Source organism: Hemicordylus capensis, chromosome 5, assembly GCF_027244095.1.
Source record: "Hemicordylus capensis ecotype Gifberg chromosome 5, rHemCap1.1.pri, whole genome shotgun sequence".
Lineage (NCBI taxonomy): Eukaryota > Metazoa > Chordata > Lepidosauria > Squamata > Cordylidae > Hemicordylus > Hemicordylus capensis.
The window spans coordinates 184,847,582-184,871,652 of NC_069661.1; the positions used below are offsets into that span (position 1 = coordinate 184,847,582).

A 24,071-nucleotide genomic window follows, 5' to 3' on the forward strand; every position below is an offset into this window, starting at 1 on the left:
TGGAGTCTTCCACTTCCAGCCAACTTACTTGCATTGAGTTGTCTGTACCCACCCTTTATAATCTTCCTTAATAACTGTGACTGAGGCTGTGTGCCAGGGGCATACCTAGTGGAGAGAGGGGGCCTGTGTTCACCTCTCTCTCCTACGGCCCCTCGGACTGAAGGAGATAATGAAGAAAATAGGGAGAGGTGGGGCTGGGGGTCCTCAGGTGTTCGGGGCCCCAGGTTCTTTGAGCCCATTTGCTCAATTATAGCTGCACCCCTGCTGTGTGTACTAAAAAGCAACAATCAAATTTTGTGCTAATGAAGCTCAAATTGTGACCCCCCAAAAAAATTGAAAGGCTTGCATGATGGTGCAGTGTTGAGAAAACAGTGTTGGCACTACTTGTGCTACTGCTTGTTCAGACCAGCATGGGGCCTGCTTAGGAGTCCACAACTGCCCCAGGGTGTAGTGTTGCACATCATGTAAGCCAGTGTGAATAATTGTTTCCGCTAAGAAACTTTGTACTGTTTTTTACACTGCAATTTTACAGTATTCACTCCTTTGCATAATTCTCCTCCTCCTGACCATGAGGAGAGGCAGTCTTATTCAGCAAAAATCTTGGCTTCTGAGATGCCCATGTATATTGCTTTCACACTTGCAAGCATAATTTCAAGTTGAAAATAATTTTGCAACATTTCTGCAGTTCTCTGGAATCATAGCATACACATTCTGTCTGTAACCTTAGCAACAGCAGTAACTCAGTTTGATAGTAATACAGTAGCACTGCTCTTTACCAGTTCTGCTGGAGCTGTGTAGCTGTAGCAATGTATACAAATCTTCTTTCTTATAGAAGTTATACATTGTGTCAGTATCCCTTCAAATGTTCAAGGCAACATACCTAGACTGTATTTAATTATCTATCCTTCTCCTTTAGCAAGTGTGTGTTAACTGTTGGTGTAGCATATGACTTATACATGTGGACAAATGTGTTGGTACCCTTCCATGAAAAAAGAAGAACCCACAATTGTCTCTGAAATAACTTGAAACTGACAAACATAATTGGCCCCCACCATTGTTTATTCCACATTTAACTAAAATCAGACTTTGCTTTAGAGTTTTGATGCAACAGAATATTTCAAATAATAACACAAATGAAAATGGCATGGACAAAAATTATGGGACCCTTAACCTAATATTTTGTTGCACAACCCTTTAGAGGCAATCACTGCAAACAAGTGATTCCTGTAGCTCTCAATGAGACTTCTGCACCTGTCAACCGGTATTTTGGCCCACTCTTCCTGAGCAAACTGCTCCAGCTGTGTCAGGTTTGAAGGGTGCCTTCTCTAGACTGCATGTTTCAGTTTTTTCCATAGGTGTTTGATAGGATTCAAATCAGGACTCATAGAAGGCCACTTCAGAATAGTCCAATGTTTTGTTCTTAGCCATTCTTGGGTGCTTTTAGCTGTTTGTTTGGTGTCATTATCCTGTTGGAAGATCCATGACTGAGACAGAGTTTTCTGACACTGGGCAGTATGTTTGGCTCCAGAATGTCTTGATAGTCTTGAGATTTCATTGTTCCCTGCACAGACTCAAGGCACCCCATGCCAGACACAGCAAAGCAGCCCCAAAACATAACTGAGCCTCCTCCATGTTTCACAGTAGGTATGGTGTTCTTTTCTTTGAAAGCTTCATTTTTTCATCTGTGGACATAGAGCTGGTGTGACTTGCCAGAACGTTATAGTTTTGTCTCATCTGTCCAAAGGGCATTCTCCCAGAAGCATTGTGGCTTGTCAGTATGCATTTTAGCAAATCCCAGTCTGGCTTTTTTATGTTTTTCTTTCAACAGTAGAGTCCTCCTGGGTCTTCTTCCACTGAGCCCACTGTCACTCAAAAAGCGACGGATGGTGTGATCAGACACTGATGGGCCTTGACCTTGGAGTTCAGCTTGTATCTCTTTGGAAGTTGTCCTTGGCTTTTTGTCTACCATTCTCACTATCCTTCTGCCCATTCTGAGGTCGATTTTCCTCTTGCGGCCACGTCCAGGGAGGTTGGCTGCAGTCCCATGGACCTTGAACTTCTTAGTAATATTTGCATCTGTGTTCACAGGAACATCAGACTGCTTGGAGATGGTCTTATAGCTTTCTCCTTTAACATGCTTGCCTATAATTTTCTTTCTGATCTCCTCAGACAACTCCTTCCTCTGCTTTCTCTGGTCTATGTTCATTGTGGAACACACGATGATTCCAAACAGCAGAGTGACTACTTTTCTCCATTTAAATAGGCTGAATGACTGATTGCACGATTGGAGACGTGTGATACTAATGAAAGAAAACAGCTAATTTGAAAAATCACTCTAATCCAGTTATCTATGATCGTTTCTAGGGGTACCAACAAATGTGTCCAGGCCACTCTAGAATGTCTTTGTAGAATAAGCAATACTTTATCTCTTTTCACACTTGCTTTGCTTTACTCAATGACACATCAAAGGCACGCAGGTATACATGGGACAATTGCATTTCATTTAATCACTTTTCAGGAGGCATAAAACAATTTTTCAATGAGCTGTAAGGGTACCAACAAATTTGTCCACGTGTGTATAGTAGTTATTTGGGACCTCCTTCTTTACCATATTTGCTTGATGTATCATATATCAGGCTGATGGCTGTTTTCAAGACAGTCTCCATGGCTGACTTACGCAGTTACAGCATAGAAGATCAGATGGGAATGTTTAAGAGGTGATTGTGAATATTCTGCTTACTTAAGATTGCAAGTTTTATCACTTGGTCGTAATTTATGGTAAAGAACAAATGTAAAATGTAATGTAAATATTTTCTTAGATAAGCCTAAAAATTAACACAGAAAAATCAACTAAGCAATATTGCTGGTGAATACTATTTGTTTCAGTACATGTTTCTTTGTGCATTGTACTTTTGTATTGCTGTTTGTATTACTCTTTTTAAAATGCAGTTATCAACTATAAATATTCATGCCTTTAAACCTAGAATTTTTTTTTGCTCACAATCTGTGAACTTTAAACTCATCAGAATTCTAAGTTATGTAAACTATCAAACTAAAAATAAGATGATCTTTGAGATGATCTATGTTCTTTATAATCTGGGTTCTGCACCTGTGTGGTAGCCGACCATGGAAGAATGCCAAGCTCTTTAAGGTGCTCTTCAGCTCTGCTGAATCTCACACACAAACGTGACCATTATTTTCAGTGGGAGAGCACCATTCTCCTCAGGTCCTTCTCGACCACTGCGCTGCTTGTATTGGGAAGAATTTGCTCTGCTCTCCTCATTCCTCAGCTTTTCATAGATCATTTTCTGGCTTGACTTTGGACTGATTATCAGCTTATTCTTCTGCCTCTTCCTTTGGACTTGGCATCTCAGTGGTCATTTCAGTGCATGCTGAATCTACTAGCAGATCTGGCCATGTCAGTGAACATGAAGAAGTCTGTTTTAACACCTCAGAGGTGTATTCAGTTCATTGGGGCTATCTTAGACTCAAAGAGAGCTTATCTCCCCAAAGAGAGGAGAAGACTGATTACAGGCCTGATGTCCATCTTTGCTCTCAATCCAAAGCAGAGGGCACAATCTGTACAAAGACTGCTGGGTCTCACGGTCTCTTTGCACTGCGAGTCTTCACATGTGCAGGCTCCATAATTGGTTTCTGTCTGTGTTCAAACTCCAAAATAACATGTGGCTGCGTATTCCACCTCCCCATTTTGAAATCTCTGTGTTGATGGACAAAACCAGACCCTGTCTAAATGGGCATGCCTTTCAAAGTGCCAATCCCGTCAGTGACACTAACTTCAGATGCCTTCCTGACAGACTGGGCAGCACATTGCAAGGGCCTTGGCCTTCGTGCCCAAGGCATCTGGACTCTTCAACAGCAGTCTCTTAGTCTCCTAGAACTCCTTGTTATCTTTAATGCCCTGAAGTCCTTTCTGTCTCTGATCCAGGGATGAGTGGTCCAAGTGCTCTTGGACAACTCAACAGCCATAGCCTATCTGAATCATCAAGGCAGAACAGTCTCCAGGTCCCTGTGCAGCATAGCCCTACAGTTTTGAGATTGAAGCATTGTCTACCATGTCTACCCCATGGCCCTTCATATAAAGGTTTCGGACAATGTTCTGGCAGATGCCCTCAGCAGGAACTTGAACTTGACCCATTAGGATGAGTGGGAGGTCAACCCAGCCTGCTCAACGCCATCTTTCACCATTGGAAAACTCTACAAGTAAATCTCTTCACCACACAGTTCAACAAGAAGTGCAGGTTGTACTTCTCCAGGGCAGGAGTGGGCCTAAACTTGATTGGCGACACTTTTCAGATGCTGTGGATGGAACATATCTATCTCTTTACTTAATTTCCCTTTCTGGCTAGGTTCCTAGCCAAGATTCTACAGGAACATGCCCATTGTATTCTCTCACCCTATGGTGGCCATTGCAACCATGATTCCCAGTTCTCTCAGACTGTCACAAGCCATCCACTAGTGTCTTCCTCTTCAACAGAACCTCCTGTCTCCACATGGTGGTTGCATCCTCCATCCCGACCTTCAACTGTTGAATCTGGCTACCTGCTCATTTATTAGACTCTATCTTACTGAACGAATGGAAAGAATCCACATGCAGGAACCCAATGTGTAAGTGGAGATGCTTCACTGCCCATGCTAAAGCCAAAGGCTTTGATCCATTTACTGCCACTGTTTGGCAGAGTCTTCTTTACTTGACAGGCCTCAAACACTCTGGTCTCCCTAATACCTCTCTCAAGGTACATCTAGCAGCTCTTCCTGCAAGACACCTTGGCTGGGATAGATGCTCAGTTTTTCCCCTTCTGGATTCCAAATGTTTCCTCAAGGATGTCAACAACCTCTTTCCTCCTATCTGGGAACCTGTCGAACCTTGGAGCCTCTCTCTCGTCCTTTCCTCTCTTACTAAAACTCCAATTCAACTACTCTTCCCCACTAGTCTCAAGTCCTTGTCTTTGAAAGTGGCTGTTCTTGTAGCTATAACCTTGGCACGACGTGTCAGCGAACGGACAGCTCTCCGCTCAGATGCCCCATACACTAAATTCTACGCTGACAATGCCATTATACGGCAAACCCCACATTCAGTCCAAAGGTAGTCTCTGATTTTCATCTCAACCAAGATATCATCTTACCTACCTTCTTCCAGAACTCTTCCACCTTACTGGAGAAGTTGATGCATTCTCTGGAAGTTGGGTGAGCTCTTCTCTACTACCTCAACCAGACCAAACTTTTCCAGAGATCTAAAAAACACTTCATTTCTTATAAAGGAGAGAACAAAGGTCACCCTATTTCTTGACAAAGACTCTCCCATTGCTTGTGGAGCTGATTTTCATGTGTTACCACCAACAAAGAGTTAAGCTCCTTTTTGAAAATCAGAGCACACTCCACTTGGGCCATAGCCACATCGGCAGCTCATATGTTTGGCATCAGTATGAAGGACATCTGCATGGTGGCCATGTGGTCCTTGGACTTACCTTTTGTGAAGCATTATGCAGCGACGTAGGCCAACTTTGGGTGAGCAGTCCTCAAAAGAGTTCTCTGAATGGAATCCCAGCTCCCACCTCCATCTTGGTGAGCTGATTAATCACTCAGGTTGTGATGGTACATGGATCACCTCAAAGAGGAACAGGTTACTTACCTGTAACAGCTGATCTTTCTGGTGATCCATGTTCACTCTAAAGATCCACCTGGCCTACCCCACTGCTAGGATACTTCCATTGTTGTACTGACTTACCTGTCTTCGCCTATGGATGTTCCTCTTCGCTCATCACAGTGGCTGATCAGGAACTGAAGAAAATGGTGTTCGCCCACCAAAAATAACAGTTGTGCACATGTGTGATTTGGCAGAGCCAAAGAACACGTTAAAGAGCTTGGGATTCCTCTGTGATGGGCTACTGTACAGGCACAAAACCCAGGTTGTGAGTGAACATGGATCACCAGGAAGATCACTTGTTGCAGGTAAGACACCTGTTTTAATCCATTTGAATTTGTTGAGAATGTTATAACATTATTTTCTGAAGCAATGTATATACATTTAGAGATTAAAATTCTCTATTCAGTTATTTTTGATCTGTTTATTTTCCAGGTGGTTGAACAGGGTATGTTTGTGAAGCACTGCAAAGTAGAAGTATATCTGACAGAATTAAAATTGTGTGAAAATGGAAATATGAACAATGTTGTAACACGAAGATTTAGTAAAGCTGACACAATAGGTATGTTCATTGTTGTGTAGTTTTTAACCATGAGTGACTGTATTTGATGCCTTTCAAAACATATCTTTAGCATTTTCAAGCATACAAATATACATTTTCAAATATACAACCAAGGACACAACCAAAGACTTCTGTTTGGAACTGCTGTATACAAAATGTATTCATTTTAGTAGAGCTTGAACTGATTAGTACTTAACAATGGCTAACATGCTGACTAAAGCTATGCTAGTGCTACAGGAGAGGATAACTTCTGCTGATCTCCTCTTCTCTCTGAAACCTGCTGTGCCACCCAAAATGTTTCTGAGAGTCACGTTAGTCTAGATGTTAGCCACTGATATTTCTATAAAATATGTCTTGTAGCATATTCAAAATACTCATTATAGTATTTCTGTTTGAAAAAACAACTCCTGTTTAAAGTGTCCCTAACACTATACTTCTGGATGGAATGAACACAAAGTGAAAAAGTAGTGCATTTATTACTTTCCCATGATGATTTTAAAAATACTTGGTCATAGCCTGGCAAACTTAATATTCTACAACATAAATGAAAGGATGTCAGGCTAGGGAACTGAACTATTCTTCCTTCATTAGGTTTTTTCAGATGTTGAGTGGGGTGACTGACACTACCCCCACCCAAGTATTTGCATTGCATTCTTGTAGTTTGCCAGTTGCTCTCTGTATATGATATGCATTAATTGCAGAATGGTGTCTGTAATTAGACAACTGTATAAATCATTCCTGTTGTATATGTGATATCATGAAATTTATTTCTGTTACAGATACAGTTGAAAAGGAAATAAGGAAAATATTCAATATTCTAGATGAAAAAGAGACCAGGTTGTGGAACAAATACATGAGTAACACATTTGAACCTTTGAATAAACCAGACAGTACCATACAGGATGCTGGTTTGTACCAGGGGCAGGTATGAACATATTTGGGGTCCTAAAATTTGATCGGTTTCTCAGTGTCATCTGTTTCCCATGTTAGTGGTGGACTGTTTATCAAGAGTTTCTTTTTTTCTTTTTTAAAATTAAGTGGGGTTAAATTTTTTTCTTCCTATCAATTCTACACTCCAGTCACTAATTCCAAAAATGCATAGACCAGAATCTAGAGAACCATGCAACTAGTTCTGTTAACTGAAGGGTATTTGGGGTTTGTTTCTTGAAAAGCAGTTTCCGTATGATCTTGTCTGTAGTTGCAAAATCTATTCGTTATAGGGCACAGTAGTCAGTTGAAGAAGTAGTAGAAAAGTATTCCTATGGGTATGCACAAGACCTTTAAGTCTCTGAGTATTGATTCTAGTATACACATAATCATTACATGTGGAAATAATGACTCCTTTTGCCATTTGGTATTTTTCCCATGATGGAAAACGAATGCCAAATACAGAAATCTCACAAAATTCCTTATGTAAAAGTACTGGCTATCCCTACTCTCCTGATTCTAGCAGATCTAGTCGTGTCTGAGGATCTTTTTATTAAAACCATCACACCTATACACTTAACAGTGTGCTTATTTCAAATGGGCGTTTCTTAATTTTTCTCTAACAGCATCACTACAAAATCAAAGAAGATATATCTTGGCCTATCAGTTTCCCAAACTGAGAACAAGTATTTGAAAATAGGATTGTTTTCAATAAGATTTGGTCTATTATTTCTTAACCTCAAAGTTCTCTCTAAATCTATTTGTTTTAAGTGATCATTTTATTAGGGATATGCTCAAAGCATTTTGGCATCTCTATTTCGAGGCGCCAAAACACTTCGAGCTGCCCCAGCTGAATCGTTTTGGTGGAGGCTAGCAGGTCACTTTAAGAGGAAGGCAGGTCATACTTGTTCCTCCATTGCTCATATGCTGCCCACTGCCACCCTATTGCAGTGCTATTTGTATTAAGCAGTCTGGGCTGTCTGTATGAAAAAGCCACACTGCCCAGCTGCGTCTTGCTTCAGTACAAGAGTTCCCTGTTCCCAGCAGCCTGTGGGCAGCACCGGGAAGGAAATGGCATCTGAGCATGTGCAGACTCCATCTTGAATTACTCAGACAGTAATTCAGTTTGAAAAGATGGTTTAAGTATGCTGATAGTTAGATACCTAGTATTTTAGTGTTTTGGGAGTATTTTGGAATGCTCAAAACAAAAAATTATCAGTTGGAACTCTGGCCAATAGTTGGTTATAAATTAGTGCAATCAAGAAAAAAATTATTCCTCATTCCTGAGTTCGCTACAGTCTTTAAGAGCCCCTTCTCAGTTCTTTTTCAAGGGTTGCCTTTTAGAAAAAACATGACAACCTTTTCTTGGTATTGATAGTTTAAGCATTTGAGATTTTATTATTTATTCATTAATTCTGAAAAACCTACCCTTGAACACAAAGTGGTCAAGATGACTATTCTATCAATTGATAATACAAGCCTGTGGGGGAAAGGCAACGTGTTTTCAAATGACAGAGTAAATATTTGTCCAATTTGGAGCACATCAGTGTCAATTTTAAGTCATGGATCAGCTTTAAATATCTTCCAGTGAAATATTAGAGGGCCATTTCATTCCAATGAAGTGTAGTGGTTAAGGATTCTTGGTACACTGTGCATGTATTTATTGCATCTTCACAGTGACTCTGGTTCAGGAAGTGGGATGATTCTAAATTGGAGATTAAATGGATTAATAGGCATATGAATAAGCAATGCTCATATCCCTTTTTGCAGTAATATGCAGCAGTTTAATAGAAATTACAAGCTTTTGAACAATAAGCAAATATTTGCAAATTTTGTGCTTAATATTTTTATTCAAATTGATAGTTTTTTTAAAAAAAAATATCATATTTATAGACCACCTTATATATGTGTGTATGTATGCATGTATTTTAGTAGTCAATATGCATGTATTTTAGTAGTCAAAAAAGGAGTACGAAAATTACCTGAATTCTGTGCATGCTTGCTCTTTTCTTTAAAAGAACTCCCCTTCTTAATGGTATAATGACATAGCACAACTTCGACTCTCCAGCTATTGTTGGACTACAACTGCCATCATCCCCAGCAACAGTGGCCAATAATCAGGGATGATAGAAGTTGTAGTCCAGCAGCTGAAGGGCCAATGTTTTACAGCCCTGATAAGTGACTTAATGATGGCAAAAGTTCTTGTCTGAGTTTTTATTTATTTTATGTATTTATATTACACCCTTCAAAAATATTTCTTACAAGCGTGGCTTACAACATTAAATGAAGGGAGTTCTTATCTTTAATTTTTACTTCATATAGGTGTTAGTAATAGAACAAAAAAATGAAGATGGAACATGGCCAAGAGGTCCTTCAGCTCCAAAGTAAGTGATTAAAGTAGGTGAACGTTTTCCACAGCTTGGTTTAATGGAGTTTTCTTCCCTGTGCCCCACCCTCAAAATTTTTTGTGATGTTTTAGAAACAATACTTTTGCATTTATAGCTCTATGTTGTTCGTTCAAATAATTGAGATAATCATATTTGGAAGCATTTGTGTTCTGATGTGTTGCACAACATGGGTTTTTGTGGACATGCTGATTTTTCATTGCAGCGTTAGGAAATCTTAGCTAAATGCTAAAATATTCAAGTTTGCTAACCAGGGTCTGCCCTGGTTTGCATTTGAATGGGAGACTACATGTGAGCACTGTAAGGTATTCCCCTTGGATGGGGCTGCACTGGGAAGAGCATCTGCATGCTGGCATGCACAAGGTTCCACGTTCCCTCCCTGGCATCTCCCTGGAGAGAGATTCCTGCCTGCAACCTTGGAGAAGCTGCTGCCAGTCTGTGTAGACAATACTGAGCTAGATGGACCAATGGTCTGACTCGGTATAAGGCAGCTCCGTATGTTCCTATGTACTTACAGTAGTATCCTTGTGATATGATTATTGAACTTCTGTTTTCTGACTGGCATTCCAATGATAGAATTGAGTAAGAATAACCCTGGTATGTATTTATATACTCACTCTTCCCATAAGTGCACAAAACAATGTACAACCACAAAATACTAAATCATAATAAAATAAAATCCTCTAAAAACATCAAGCCATAAAAGTAAAAACCATACCTAGTAAGAACTACTAGCCAATCTGTATTTTTTTTTAAAAGAAAGAAAACTTCTAACAGCACCACCGAAAACTTGAAATATAAAAGTGTTTTTTACCCATCAAAAGAATGCAATTGGGGAAGTTGCTAAGTGGATTTATTTAGAACACACATTCTATAGTATGGGTGCCACAATGAAGACGATTAAGTTTCTTGCCCTGTGGCTGATTTTACCTGAGCAGAAGATGGGATACAGATTAGATCTTCCGCTCCATATCTCATTGTGGGAATCTTATGATCTGGATTATGATCCTTTGACTCCTAAGAGTGGGTTCTGCTCCTGTGCAGGACCATTTGGGCTGAATTGACTAGCTCCTCGAAGCGCTTAGCCCTGCCCCTTGCACGTGGTGCATTTTCTCAGTTTGGGCAGGCTAGTGTGTTCTCCTCAGTTCCTTTCTGACTGCCATTGTGTCGACACCTTGGACCATGAGCTCCTCAGACCGGAACAGTTTCTGTTAATAAAAGTACAGAGTTAGTTACATTTTTCACGTGTTACGACTCGGACTTTGGGATGACCAGACTATTCATACTCTTAATACTCTCAACTTAGTCGAAATGGATGGACAGTTTATTTGGTTGCAACCTAGGATTGGAGTTGGAACGGACTTTACTTCACATCTTAGGATGTAAGATTTACTCCACTTTGTGCCTGGTGGTGAAGATTGCTTATTATATTGCCTGCTTTGCCAAATATACCAGTTCCCTCTGGGATGATCTCTTCCAAGAGCAAGCCAACCTCTCACTGGAAGAGTTCCTAGCTAAATTTCATGATATCCATGCCAAAGTGACACTCCTCACTGAACAACAGTTATCCAATGCCAAACACTTGGCAGAGACCAAGTCCCAAACCCTGCAGGTGCTATTACTTTGAGGAGGCATGCCTGGCTGTGCTCCACTACGCTGCAGCTTGACATGAGAGACAACATGGAAAACTTGCCCTTCGATGAGAACAGTCTTTTCTGTGAGATGACAGACTCCACTATGGAGTCCATCAAGAAATCAAAATCCACGGCAAAAACATTTTCGGCGCCTACCCAATCTTAAAATTCCAAGTACTGCCAATATGGTCCACGACAGTACTCTTATAAACAGACGGACAGGAGAGACTTCTACAAGCCTTACCAACGTTTTGGAAGGAAGCCTTTCAACCAAGGGTCTAGAGCCTTGCAGGACAAACACCCTAAACCCATTGATTCTAACAAACAACATATTTGATCACAAGGTCAGTCTACCGAATCACCTTGCCCAAGAGTCACTACCATTGACTTCTCTCCAACCTACCATCTTAGCTCCTCCAACGTCAGGCTCTCAAGTCATGCCTTCACATGGTGCAACATAACATCAGACCGTTGGGTCCTTCGCATAGTCCAAATGGGCTATGCCATAGAGTTTCAGACTCTATCGGCATTCAGTGGGATCAAGTACACACCTGCATCCTCATTATTGGTGTAGGAAGTTCAGACTGTCTTGGACAAGGGGACGATATTGCCTGTTCGGTGGACAGATCAGTGGTGGGGGTTTTACTCACCCTACTTCCAGGTCCCTAAACAAGATGGGGAACTAAGAACAACCATGGACCTACGGTGGCTGAACAGTCATATGGACATTCACAGGTTTTGCATGGTGACACTGAAGAGCATCCTTCCTCTTATCCACGGGAGGGAATGGTGTGCAATGTCGGATCTCCGAGATTCATACTTACACATTGGAATCCAACTCAATCACAGACAGTTTCTATGGTTTATGGTGGGTCACCATGTCTACCAGTAATGTCCTGCCATTTGGGCTGCCATTTACAAAATGCATGGCCGTCATCGTGGCTCACCTTCGGGCACAGGGCCTAACCATTTTTCTGTACCTCGACAACTGGCTTTTGACAGGAAGACACACACACGTACACACACACGGTTAGCTTTGCAAGTCTCGACAATCCTGAGTTTACTCGAGGATCTGGACATTCAGGTCAACTGGTCAAAGTCCAGACTAGAGCCTGTCAAGTGCATAGACTACATAGGAGCAGTCCTCGATGTACAGATGCAGCGTGTATTTCTACTCGAGTGCTTCCTCCACATTAAGGCACTAATAACTTCTTTCGAGATGCAACCCAGACAAAAAGCACATGAAGTTCAGAAAATACTGGTGGTGTCATGCAACTCCACTGTGTACTTTGCCAAGCTATGTCTTCGGCATCTTAAACTTTGGCTTCTGTCTGTATTTTGTCTGAATGTGGACAATGCACAGATGCTTTTAACAATTCTACTGCCAATCCTTGTGTCCCTTCAGTGGTGAACAAAACAAGTTAGCCTGCTGACCGGAGTCCCCTTCCGGGTATCCCAATCTTCTGCCTAGTTGACAACAGGACTGGAGCCCATTGCGGGGATCTTCTAGTTCAAGGCCTGTGTCACCGAACCAACGCCAGATGTACATCAGCTTCTTAGAGCTCTTGACAGTGTTTCAGGCTCTCAAATCTTTCCAGCCGTCCCTGACAGGTAAACTTGTCCAAATCAGCTTGGACAATACTACAACAATTGCTTTCTTAAACCACCAGGGAGGTACAGTCTCCCACTCCTTTTGCATGCTCAGTCTGCAAATTTGGAATTGTGCCATAACATGACAGCTCTGATCGCGATCCACATCAAAGGAGTGGAAAACACCTTGGTGGACCATCTCAGCAGGTCCTCATTTTTATCTGCAGCAACATGAGTGGGAGATCAACCTTCCACACCTCTATCCATTGTTCCAGGCCTTGGTACACTAAAGATCGACTTGTTTGCAGTGCTCACAAACAAAAAGTGCTTCCTATACTGCTCGAGGGCTGGCATTGGCCGTGGCTCCAGAGGGGATGCTTTCCCATTCAACTGGGGTCAAAATTTTCTATACATTTTTCTGCCTTATCCTCTGTTGAACAGAGTTCTAGCAAAAACCCTTCAGGAATCTGCAGACTGCATCTCAATTGCTCCATGGTGGCCCCAGCAGCCATGGTTTCAGCAAACACTCAGACTGTCAAAAGGTTGCCACAGGCATCTGCTTCAATGCAAGGGTTTTCTCCTGCAAGGAAATAGAAGGCTCCACCATCTAGTTGCAGGGGAGTAACAACAGGAGAGAGGGCATGCCCTCAACTCCTGCCTGTAGGCTTCCACCAGCACCTGGTGGGTCAGTGTGTGAAACAGGATGCTGGACTAGATGGGCCTTGGGCCTCATCAAGCAGGGCTGTTCTTATCCCGACCTAAGGCCTCTGAACTTCACCCTGTGGAGAACAGGCTCCTGAAGCACATCCTTTTCAGTGACAGAAAGAAATCTACTTGTGTCACCTACAACAGCAAGTGGAAGTGGTTCAGACTTTATGCTCAGGAAAATGGCTTCCTGCCTCATCCGGCTACCTCCTGGGAGGTCTTGCTTTACCTCACATCTCTGAAGCACTGTAACCTGGCCAATGTTTCCATCAAAATTTACCTGGCCACTATTTCTGCTCACCATCCTGGATGGGATGGGGAAACCGTTTTCTCTCATCCGGACTGAGAGATACCTCAGAGATTCCTTAAGGGGTTAAACAACCTTTACCTGTCTATCCAGCAGTGGAACCGTCCACTGATGTGCCATCTTCCACCTATGTCTCTCCAAGTGAAGGCCTACCATAAACATGTGTGGGTCATGGGGAAAGCGCTGGGTTTGGATTTGAAATCAGAATGGTCTAGAATAGACGACCCAGTGTATAATTTCATGATCAGATCCCAGGCCACTCAACCTGTGGCCCTACCCGTTATACCTGTAACTACCAGAGCAGCGAAATGTGCCTGGGGAGTGTTACATATGTCTACTCCCACTTCTAAGAGACTGGAGAGCCTGTATCATATACAGGAGAAGGACAACACTTTCCTTTTTAAACACCCGGCTTCTAACTCCCTTGTGATCGATTGCGCCACCTCATCAAAAATGGGAAGGCAACACACAGCACCATCTGACAAAGAGGGGAGAAAATTGGACCTATTAGGAAGGAAAGTTTACTCTACCTCATGCTTATCTATTAAAGTCGTGAATTACTCAGCATGCACGGCGAAGTACAACCATGGCCTGTGGGAATCCCTACAGGGGGGTTTGGACATCTTGTCCCCAGAGGAATTAAAAAAGAAATTCCAACAAACGCTGAAAAAATCGGCTGAATTGACCAGGCAGAAGTTAAGCATCGCAAAACATCTTGCAGAGTCTGAATCTCACTCTTGAACTGTGGCTGTCGCTTTATGGAGGCATGCATGGCTACAGTGTACAAACCTCCAAACTGACTTGAAGGAGAAGATTGAAGGTTGGCCTTTGACGGAAGTGGCCAGCTCCACCATGGAGCAAATTTAAAAAATCAAAGTTCACTGTGAAAACTTTCACCTCTGCTTCATCTACATCCACATACACGTCAAGGTATCATTCTTATTCTGGCAAGCAGAGACCTACTTATAGGCAACAAAACAATCGGGACTACAAAAAGCAATACAAGCCTTACCACAAACGTCTTTACCAGGGTAAGGGCAAAAACCCTCAGTCCCAACATAACAAACAACCAGAATCACAGAAGCATCTTTGGTTCAGGACCCCCCACCAACCCTGGACGTCTCCCCAATCCCGTCTGCAGGAGCGTTAACATCTTGGCAAGCAAGTTCCACCAATATTCTTGCAATTCCTGCACTTCCACCAGCACATGTCCATCAAGCTGGCACGTCATGGCCCTGCATGGCACCACATAACTTTGGACCACTGGGTCCTGAAGATCATATCTTCAGGATACGCCATATAATTCAAAACAACCCCTCACTTTACAGAAATAAAGTACACTCTACCATTCCTGTCAATACAGGAAGAGGTGAAGGAGCTATTGGAGAAGGGTACATAACCCCGGTGTGGTGGGTGCACAGCTGGAGGGATTTTACTCCTGTTACTTTCAGATCCCAAAGCGGGATGGAGGAATCCACCCCATCATGGTCCTATGCCATTTAAACAAACTAGTCCACGTCAGAAACTTTCACATGATGGCATTTCAGGAGATCTTACCACTTCTCTACCAAGAGAATTGGCTTGCAGTGCTGGATTTGAAAGATGCCTACTTTCATATCAACATAAGGGAGCAACACAGGAAATACCTACACTTCACCATAGATGACCAAGTATACCCAATACAATGTCTTATGCCCCTTTGGATTTTCCACCACCCCAAGGATGTTTACCAAATGTCTATCATTGTGATCTCCCACCTAAGGACACTGGGTATAGCAATTTACCTGTACTTAGACTGGCTCCTGACCTCCAGGGACCAAGAAGAGTTACTTTCACAGATCCAGTATGTTTTGAATCTCCTCCAAGATTCGAGAATCCAAGTCAATTGGAAAAAGTCCCACCTAGAGCCAGTTCGCGTAATCAGCTACTTAGGAGCAGTGTTGAACATGGAAATTTGAAGGGCATACTTACGCAAAGAGAGATTCAGATGCATCAGGGATCTGGTACAAGTATTCCAACATCATCCTACACCGTCGGCTCAACTGATACAGCGACTGCTCGACCTTATGGCATCCTGCAACACAGTGATACATCATTCACGGCTGAAAATGAGGAAGCTACAACTATGGTTTCTATTGGTTTTCCATCCCAACCAAGACAGTCAATGAAAACTTCTACAAATACAACCACAAATACTACACTCACTATCATGGTGGTCAGACAACCCAAATCTCCTGGAAGGGGTTCCTTTCCAGACTGCATCTCCATCAATCTGGCTGACAACAGATGCATCACTGCTGGGTTGGGGCGTGTTGCGAGAACCATCAAATACAAGGCAAGTTCACTCCGCAACATGCCCAATTACATATCTATTTCCTGGAGTTTCTAGCCATCTTCCAAGCAATGAAGGCCTTCCTGCCACTGCTACAAGAGCAAGATCGTCCGAGTTCAGTTAGACAATACCATGGCCCAGACATACATAAATTGCCAGGGGAGAAGAGTGTTTCAAACCCTATGTACCCTCAGGATACAACTGTGGCACTGGTGCATCCGACATCAGGTATTCCTGATAGCCATCCATACAAAGGGCCTGGACAATGTCCTAGCAGACATCCTCAGCCACATGTTTGCACAACACCAACACGACGAATGGGAGCTCAAAACAGAATACATTGCTTCTCTCTTTGAACGTTGGATGAGCCCATCCATAGACCTGTTTGCAGCTTCAATAAATACGAAGTGTACCCACTTCTGCTCAAGGGCAAGACATGACTGACAGTCTCTGGGGGATGCTTTCCAGCTGGATTAGACTCAAGAGACATGTCCAAGTCCCTTGATAAGTTGAGTAGTAGCACATCTCCTGCATCCTGGTGACTCCATGGTGGCCCAGGCAACCATGGTTCCCACAGCTACTCAAACTGTCGGAGAACCGTTACCATCGTCTGTCTCGAGCTAGATCTCCTGTCGCAGGACGACGGACACATCCTCCACCCAGATGTACTTACACTCATTCTGACAGCATGCGGCATTGGATCCTAAAGAATATCTTGCATAACCAGAGAGTCCTCCACTAGACATAATTACTTTTGAAGATGGCTACAATTCAAGATGTATGCCAGAGTACATCATTTTCTACCAAAGCAAGCTACTATTAAAGCTATAATCCTCTATCTAACTAAGTTGAAAACACAAGGTTTGGCTAACGAGTCCCTGAAAGTCCACTGGGCTGCACTCTCATCGAAACACCTGGGATGTGATTTCAAGACTCTTTTCTCTCACCCGGATACTAAAGCCTTCCTAAAAGGACGTATGAATGTGTACCCACCCATTCGTACTCCAGTAGAACTGTGGAGCATCTCCTTGGTTTTCTCATCATTTACTATTCATTTGAACCAATGACTACTACTTCCATCAAACTTTGGACTTTAAAAACGGCCTTCTTACTCGCCATTACCACTGCAAAACATGTAAGTGAGCTAACAGCCTTAAGGATAGATTTTCCCTATACAAGAATTTATCCTGACAAAGTACTGATGCATTTAGACCCGGATCTTTTGCCCCAAATAGTGTCCACCTTAATCAGAACATTGTGCTTCCAACGTTCTTCAGGGACCCATCTACTCCACTAGAATGTACAGTGTACCCAATGGATGTGTATAGGGCACTGCTGTTCTACCTGGTACATTCAAAGGACTAGGTTCTCTAAATGTTTATTCATAGCTTACAAAGGCCCTGCCAAGGGCTCCAGCATATCCAGACAAAGATTGTCAAATTGGCTGGTCGAGCTCATCTTGCTCACCTGCAAGTTGCAAAGCAAGAATCCACCAGAGGCAATTGAGGCCCACTCCACTCGGGCCTGCGTTTCATCAGCTGCACACCTCTTGGACATCTGCAAGGCAGCTACATAAGCCACAGAGTTACTCTTTTTATTAAGCATTACGCCATAGATGTGCGCTCTGCTGTTGAGTCAAGCTTTGGGAGAAGCATTCTGAAACGGGTTTTACAACAATCACGACTGCATCCTCCTCCTAGGAGAGCTTGCTAAACACTCATACTTATGGATCTCAATGGATCTTGATCCAGATAAACAGGTTGCTCACCTGTAACTTATGATGTGGAAGAGATCCATCTACATCCATAAGATCCTCCCGGACCTCCCCTCTGCAGTAGTGCTCTGCTGTGTGCATACCAGTATGCATGCCATTCTCCACCAATGCTGATGAATTCACCTGCTTATCTGTATGATCGTCCTTCATGGTGGTCGTCCAAGTACTGAGGAACATAGCGCCTAGTCTGCATTTAAATAGCACGCTGTAGGCATGGAGGTGGGGCATGGACGCCTCGACAAGCTGACGCATGATTCTTTGCTACTGCATGGTTCCTGCGCAGGCAAAGAATCCCATACTTATGGATGTCGACAGATCTCTTCCAGATCATAAGTTACAGGTGAGCAACCTGTTGTTTTTTGTATCCTCTAGTAGTTCCTGGAGCTGTCCATCATCATGCATTTGATAGTATTTATCAACAATGATTAACAATCCTTTAATTCAAATCTGTTGGGTCTAAATGAAGGTCTTGTTTTTAAAATTCAGATTCCAGTCCACCATATGAATGACAAGGTATGCATCACAGTGCAGCATTTACTTTCAGGTGTTGAACCTTGTTGTTTAATTCATGTATTATTTTAAATAGCTTTGGTATGCTTTAAAGTTTTGTAGTTTTCTTTTGTATCCTAAAAAACCAAAAAACCCAGCAAAGTCACACACACACCCCATCAGGAATAAATTAGACAGAGCCTTTTTACTACTTTAAAATTGGGAAGTTGAGACTGCATTCATGGCTCCTCATTGTCTCTACAGTATGAATGAACAGGGATTTGAACCTAGATTCACATTCAGAGCACACTGCTGGACTTCATGGTCCCCAAAATTTACTTGCACAATCCAATTGAAAATAATCCAACCACAATCACTTCTTCACCTACACCTAATGGATTTCTGTCAGCATCTCTACAAGGTACAATTCTTCCCCACCCTACAATTGTATGCTTCTCAGTATCTTCTTAAAAGCTTTGCTGATGGATTTTACTTCCCTTTTGGTGCTGTTGCTTTGTAGCTCAGGATGTCAGCCAGTTAGAGGGGCATTTAAAATTAAAAATCAATACATATAATGTTAACTAATGACAAAAATGTAGCTGACACATGCATTCTAGAATTTAAGGGTCCATCCTTAAACTGCTTCATCTCAGTCATTTTACATCTGATCTGCACCAGATTTGAAGGGGTGGTGTCACTTGTCACCTAGTTAATCTCTTCAAATGTTCTCAGGCAGATTGGACAGATGGTTTAGATTCTATGACCAATAGAATCTTCAGGGCTTGTAATGGTAGAATGTTTCAACAACTCAACTCAACTACACAGTACTGGTACTATTGTACCAGTATAATGCTGTCAACTAAAATACTTAACTGATTCTGCATACCATTTTGAGATATGGTTTTAAAGGTAACAGTTCTGTAAACATGAATTCATCTAGGGGTACCAATTCTAAAAACATTCAGCAAGATTGCAAATTATTGAAGTATATAGAAACCCAGTTTGGATGCTTGAATAATTTTCAACACTGCCCTCAAGTGATAGAACTCAATTAATGATTAGCTATATAGATGAATGCTTGTAGTTTGTAGTATCAGGCTAAATAAAAATAAAACTTTGGCCAAATTGGGCATTATCTCTGCAGAATAAAGTTTAATTGCTGTAGGAATTCACCTTTTGTATCCCCTCCCACTTTTAAAATCCCTTCTAAATTCATTCTCTACATTGTATTTTATATACTTGGTTTTGGCATTGCAGCACATTTAGAAAAGGTTACAACATCCTTACTAATGTACTGTGTACTAAATTATTCATTCATACACTCAGACTTTGGCTCCACCTTTAAAATAGTGTTCATCTGGCAATAATATGTATGTTTACCTTTACTATATAGTATATCCATTCTGAATGAAGGAAAACTGAACCCTAGAGCTTGCAGATTTTGCATGGCTAGCTGCCAAGGCCCCACAGCAGTAATTGTGTTTTAGGTAAGACGCTTAAATCTTGGATTCCATAAAATTTACTTATCAGCAGACCTTAGAGATAATTCAAATGTGTTGCTTTGTGTATGGTCCTCTATGAGTGCAGAATGCATGTGAGGGGAGTCACTTGTTTGAATGCAACTGCTCATAAAAATCTTTTAGCACATACATAGTACATGATAGAAATCTTCAAGCCTAATTCAGTGGTGTTAGCTTCTAGGTGCTGTAAATTTGATATGGAGATGCTTTTCGACAGGCAATTCCTTGCATGTATTTTGAGGTGATAGAGGTCTGTGAGAAAACTGCATCATGCATGCTTCTTTAAAACATGTATATCTTGATTGTGCTCTTAAGACACTTCAGTCAGTCATTTTATATCATTAATTTTTATATGGGTGATACAAACCTATTTATCTAGTTTAGCCTTTTCTTCTTAGCTCTCTTCCTATGTTCATAAACTTATCTTGTGCCAAGTGCCTGAATGTTCACTTTTGGGGTCCCACCATTCTTTTTCACGTGTGTTCCATATTTTTGTTTAAGTCATAGGCAGGGAATTGTCATCTTAAATTTTATTGTAAAATTCATGGGATAAGTTCCATGTATTGATGTAGAAGTAATCACAAATACTTGGGGTTGTTTACAATTGTTTCTATCTAATGTGTAATCTGAGTCTGTTAGTTTTATGTTGAGACGCTCCATTCCTATTCATTCATTCATTCATTCATTCATTCAACCAACATATTTTTATACTGCTCAAAACACAAGTTCTCTGGGCAGTTTACAAAACAATAAAAACAACAAATAAAAGGATTAACACATTTCAGCAATCAAAATTTAAAGAGTTAAAAGTATTAAAACACAATTAAAACAATATCTAATTAAAAGCCTGGGCAAACAAACGTCTCTTGACGGCCCTTTTAAAAGTTGTAAGAGATGGGGAGGCTCTTATTTAAGCAGGAAGTATGTTCCAAAGCCTCAGGGCAGCAATGGAGAAGGCCTGTCCCTGAGTAGTCACCAGACAAGTCAGTGGCAACTGCAGACTGACCTCTCCAGAGGTCAATGGAGCAGTGTGGTTCATAGCAAAGAAGAATTATCTTAAATACCTAGGGCCCAAGCTGTTTAGGGCTTTATAGGCTATAACCAAAACCTTGTATTTTGCCCGGAAACTTATTGGCAGCTAGTGTAGATCTTTTAAGATGGGAGTGATATGGTCTCTTTGAGATGACCCAGAAACCAACCTGGCTGCCGAATTCTGGACTAACTGCAGTTTCTGGACTATGTACAAAGGCAGCCCCACGTAAGAGCGCATTGCAGTAGTCAAGTCTGGAGGTGACCAGCAGATGTACTACTGTTCTGAGGTCATTTATCTCAAGAAATAGACGCAGCTGGTGTATCAGCCGAAACTGATAAAAGGCACTCTTGCCACTGTCTCAACCTGGGACACCAGGGAGTTTTGTCCCCAGAAGCACCCCCCAGACTGCGTACCTGTTCCTTCTGGGGAAGTGTGACCTTATCCAGAACAGGCAGATCAAAATCATCTTGTGAGTTCCAACCCAGCACAATAAGTACCTCTGTCTTACCTGGATTCAGTCTGTTTGTTACCTCTCATCCAGCCCAACACTGCTACCAGGCAGGCATTTAGGGAGGGTTATATTTTCTCCCGATGATGTTGACATGGAGAAATAGATTTGGGTGTCATCAGCATACTGATAGCACTCTACACCAAATCTCCTGATGATCTCTCCCAGCGGTTTCATGTAGATGTTAAACAACATTGGAGACAATACGGAGCCCCGAGGGACACCATACCAAAATTCAGTTTTTTAAGAACAGTCCCCGAGAGACATCATCTGGAATCTGCCCGAGAGGTAAGAGTGGAACCACTGCAAAGCAGTGTCCTCCACTCCCAACCCCTTCAGATGATCCAGAAGGATACTATGGTCGATAGTATCGAAAGCCACCAAGATATTTAAAAGGACCAACAGAGTCACACTTCCTCTGTCAATTCCCAGTTGGAGATCATCCATCTGTTTCCAACTGGAGATCATCAAGGCAGTCTCCACCCCATAGCCCACCCGAAAGCCGGTCTGAAACTGGTCTAGATAATCAGTTTTAACCAAGACTGCCTGGAGTTGGGAGGCCACCACCCTCTCAGTTACCTTGCCCAGCCACAGAAGGTTGGACAGGCCTATAGTGGCTCAATTCTGAGGAATCCAGGGCAAGCTTCTTCAGAAGTGGTCTAATAATTGCCTCAAGACAAGGAGGCATCCTGCCCTCCCTCAAAGAAGCATTTATGATCTCTACCAGGCCTTCTACAACAACCTCCCTGCCAGATAGTATTAGCTACGTTGGGCAAGGATCAAGAGAACAGGCGGTAGGTCGCATCGCTCCAAGCAGCTTGTCCACATCCTCACGAGTCACAAACTGAAATTGATCATCCTAACTACGTAAGAGGAGTTGCTGGACACCTCCGATTCAGACACTGCAGTAATTGTAGGATCTAAATCCAAGTCGGCCCGAATACGAGGGATTTTAGCCACACAAAAATCATTAAACACGTCACAGTGGGTAATAGATGGCTCCAAATTCTGATTCAAGGGAGGAGGGGCACTCACTAGCCCTCTCACAACCCTGGACAACTCTGTCAGATGTGAACTTGCAGACACAATACGGGCCAAAAAGAATAGTTTCTTTGCCTCCCGTAGATCTTCAAATGTGCTCTATGTTGTAATCTGTCGAATTCGAGTTGAGTCTTCCTCCACTTCCGCTCCTGTCGTCTACCTTGCCACTTCAGCCCCCGTAGTTCTTCCAAGGGGCCAATTTTGAAGCGGGTCGGAGAAGACACTTAGGTGCGATCATGTCTACTGTCCTGGTGAGCTTGCTGTTCCAGTTCTCTACCAGGGCATCAACAGGATCACCAGGAGAGCCAACACTAAATCCCTCCAAGGCTTCTTGGAACCCTATACAGAGGACTCTTGCGATAAATGGCCAGCATCCATTGCCGCATAATTCAGGTCATGCTGACTCACCTGCACTGCTGCAGTATTATAGTGAAATGGCAGCAGTCTTGTGCTTTTGTGCAAAAGAGTGTAAATACTTCAAGGAGCTCATCTACACTCCAAAAGTGCTAGTTAGATACGAAATGTCACTGATGGTCAAGCAATGTGTTTCCGATCTAACTAGCCCTTCTGGATTGGGGTGTGCTACTTGAAGTATTTGTGCTCTTGCACAAAAGTACAAGATGGGCTCCTCACTACTAGCCCACAGCAGCATGGGTTAATTGGCACTGTCTGCATTATGCTTTATTGGATGTTGGCTAAGATAAATTGTACTCATCATTTTATCATTTTATTTATTTTTTAGTTTATCTCTTAAGCATTAGTTTAACCAAAGCCAGAAAAAAAGAAACCTTAACAGGAATATCATGTGTCAAAAGACCTATGATTAAAACCATTTTTGCAGACTAATACAGCTGTAATTAATTATTAAATTCAAATGCCACATTATTTGAACTATATGCTGTTCCTACAAAACAGACCTCTTTGATATGGAGGTTTCATAAGATCATGCAATAAGTAGCTTGTAAGGTTGTTAATTTATATTGCCCGTGTGGCAACTGAAATGTAAGAGTGGGAGCTTTAAGTACCAATGTGTGTGGTTGCTCCAATGGCCATCATAATGCTGCTGTTCTCTGTAGTCCAGAACTTTTTAGAGCATTCATTTTGTGGCATGCTCTGTTTACCATTTTTGTGCTGTTCTGGCTGTTTGTGCATTCAGCAGTTACACAGACAGCAAACAGTCAATTTTTCCTGTCCACCAAATGCTTGTAAATGGGAACATGAACCTGGTTTGGAATCACCCCAGTTTCTAGGATCTAATAAATTAAAACTTTTTAGAAATATTCTGAACGTGTGCATGTTTCTGTGGCCTGTGATCCAAAGTTCTCTGTGCAGAGCCTTGGAGAGTCAGCTGTTCAAAAATAGTCAAAAGTTCCACTTGGGGACCTAAGCAGTCCTGGCAATATTGTGTGGTGCTGTTATCGTTCTAAACCATTTGAATTAATATCCACTGATCTTGCAACCTTACAGAGATTGATTTGAATACATTAGATGTGAATACACTCTAATTGCACCCCACTGCATGGGGTGTTGCCCCCCCCCCACCTTCCAACTTACGTATACATTTAAAATGTGTATCTGTGTA

At 42.1% G+C, this 24,071-nt stretch overlaps 1 protein-coding gene across 7 annotated transcripts in view; it reads left to right on the forward strand.

Annotated features, from left to right (window-relative positions):
* The window catches only part of USP15 (ubiquitin specific peptidase 15), a 91,823-nt gene that overhangs the window by 25,640 nt on the left and 42,112 nt on the right, over positions 1 to 24,071 (forward strand). For 6 of the 7 annotated variants that reach the window (XR_008308058.1, XR_008308059.1, XR_008308060.1 and 3 more), the window contains exons 4-6: positions 6,098 to 6,224; positions 7,004 to 7,149; positions 9,474 to 9,535. Coding sequence is in view for 4 of the 7 variants with exons in the window: in XM_053253339.1 (XP_053109314.1) it covers positions 6,098 to 6,224; positions 7,004 to 7,149; positions 9,474 to 9,535 (335 nt within the window). In the remaining 3 variants the exon portion in view is untranslated. Of the gene's footprint in view, positions 1 to 6,097; positions 6,225 to 7,003; positions 7,150 to 9,473; positions 9,536 to 19,780; positions 19,875 to 24,071 lie in introns of all 7 variants that reach the window. The other variant, XM_053253342.1, reaches the window with a different exon arrangement.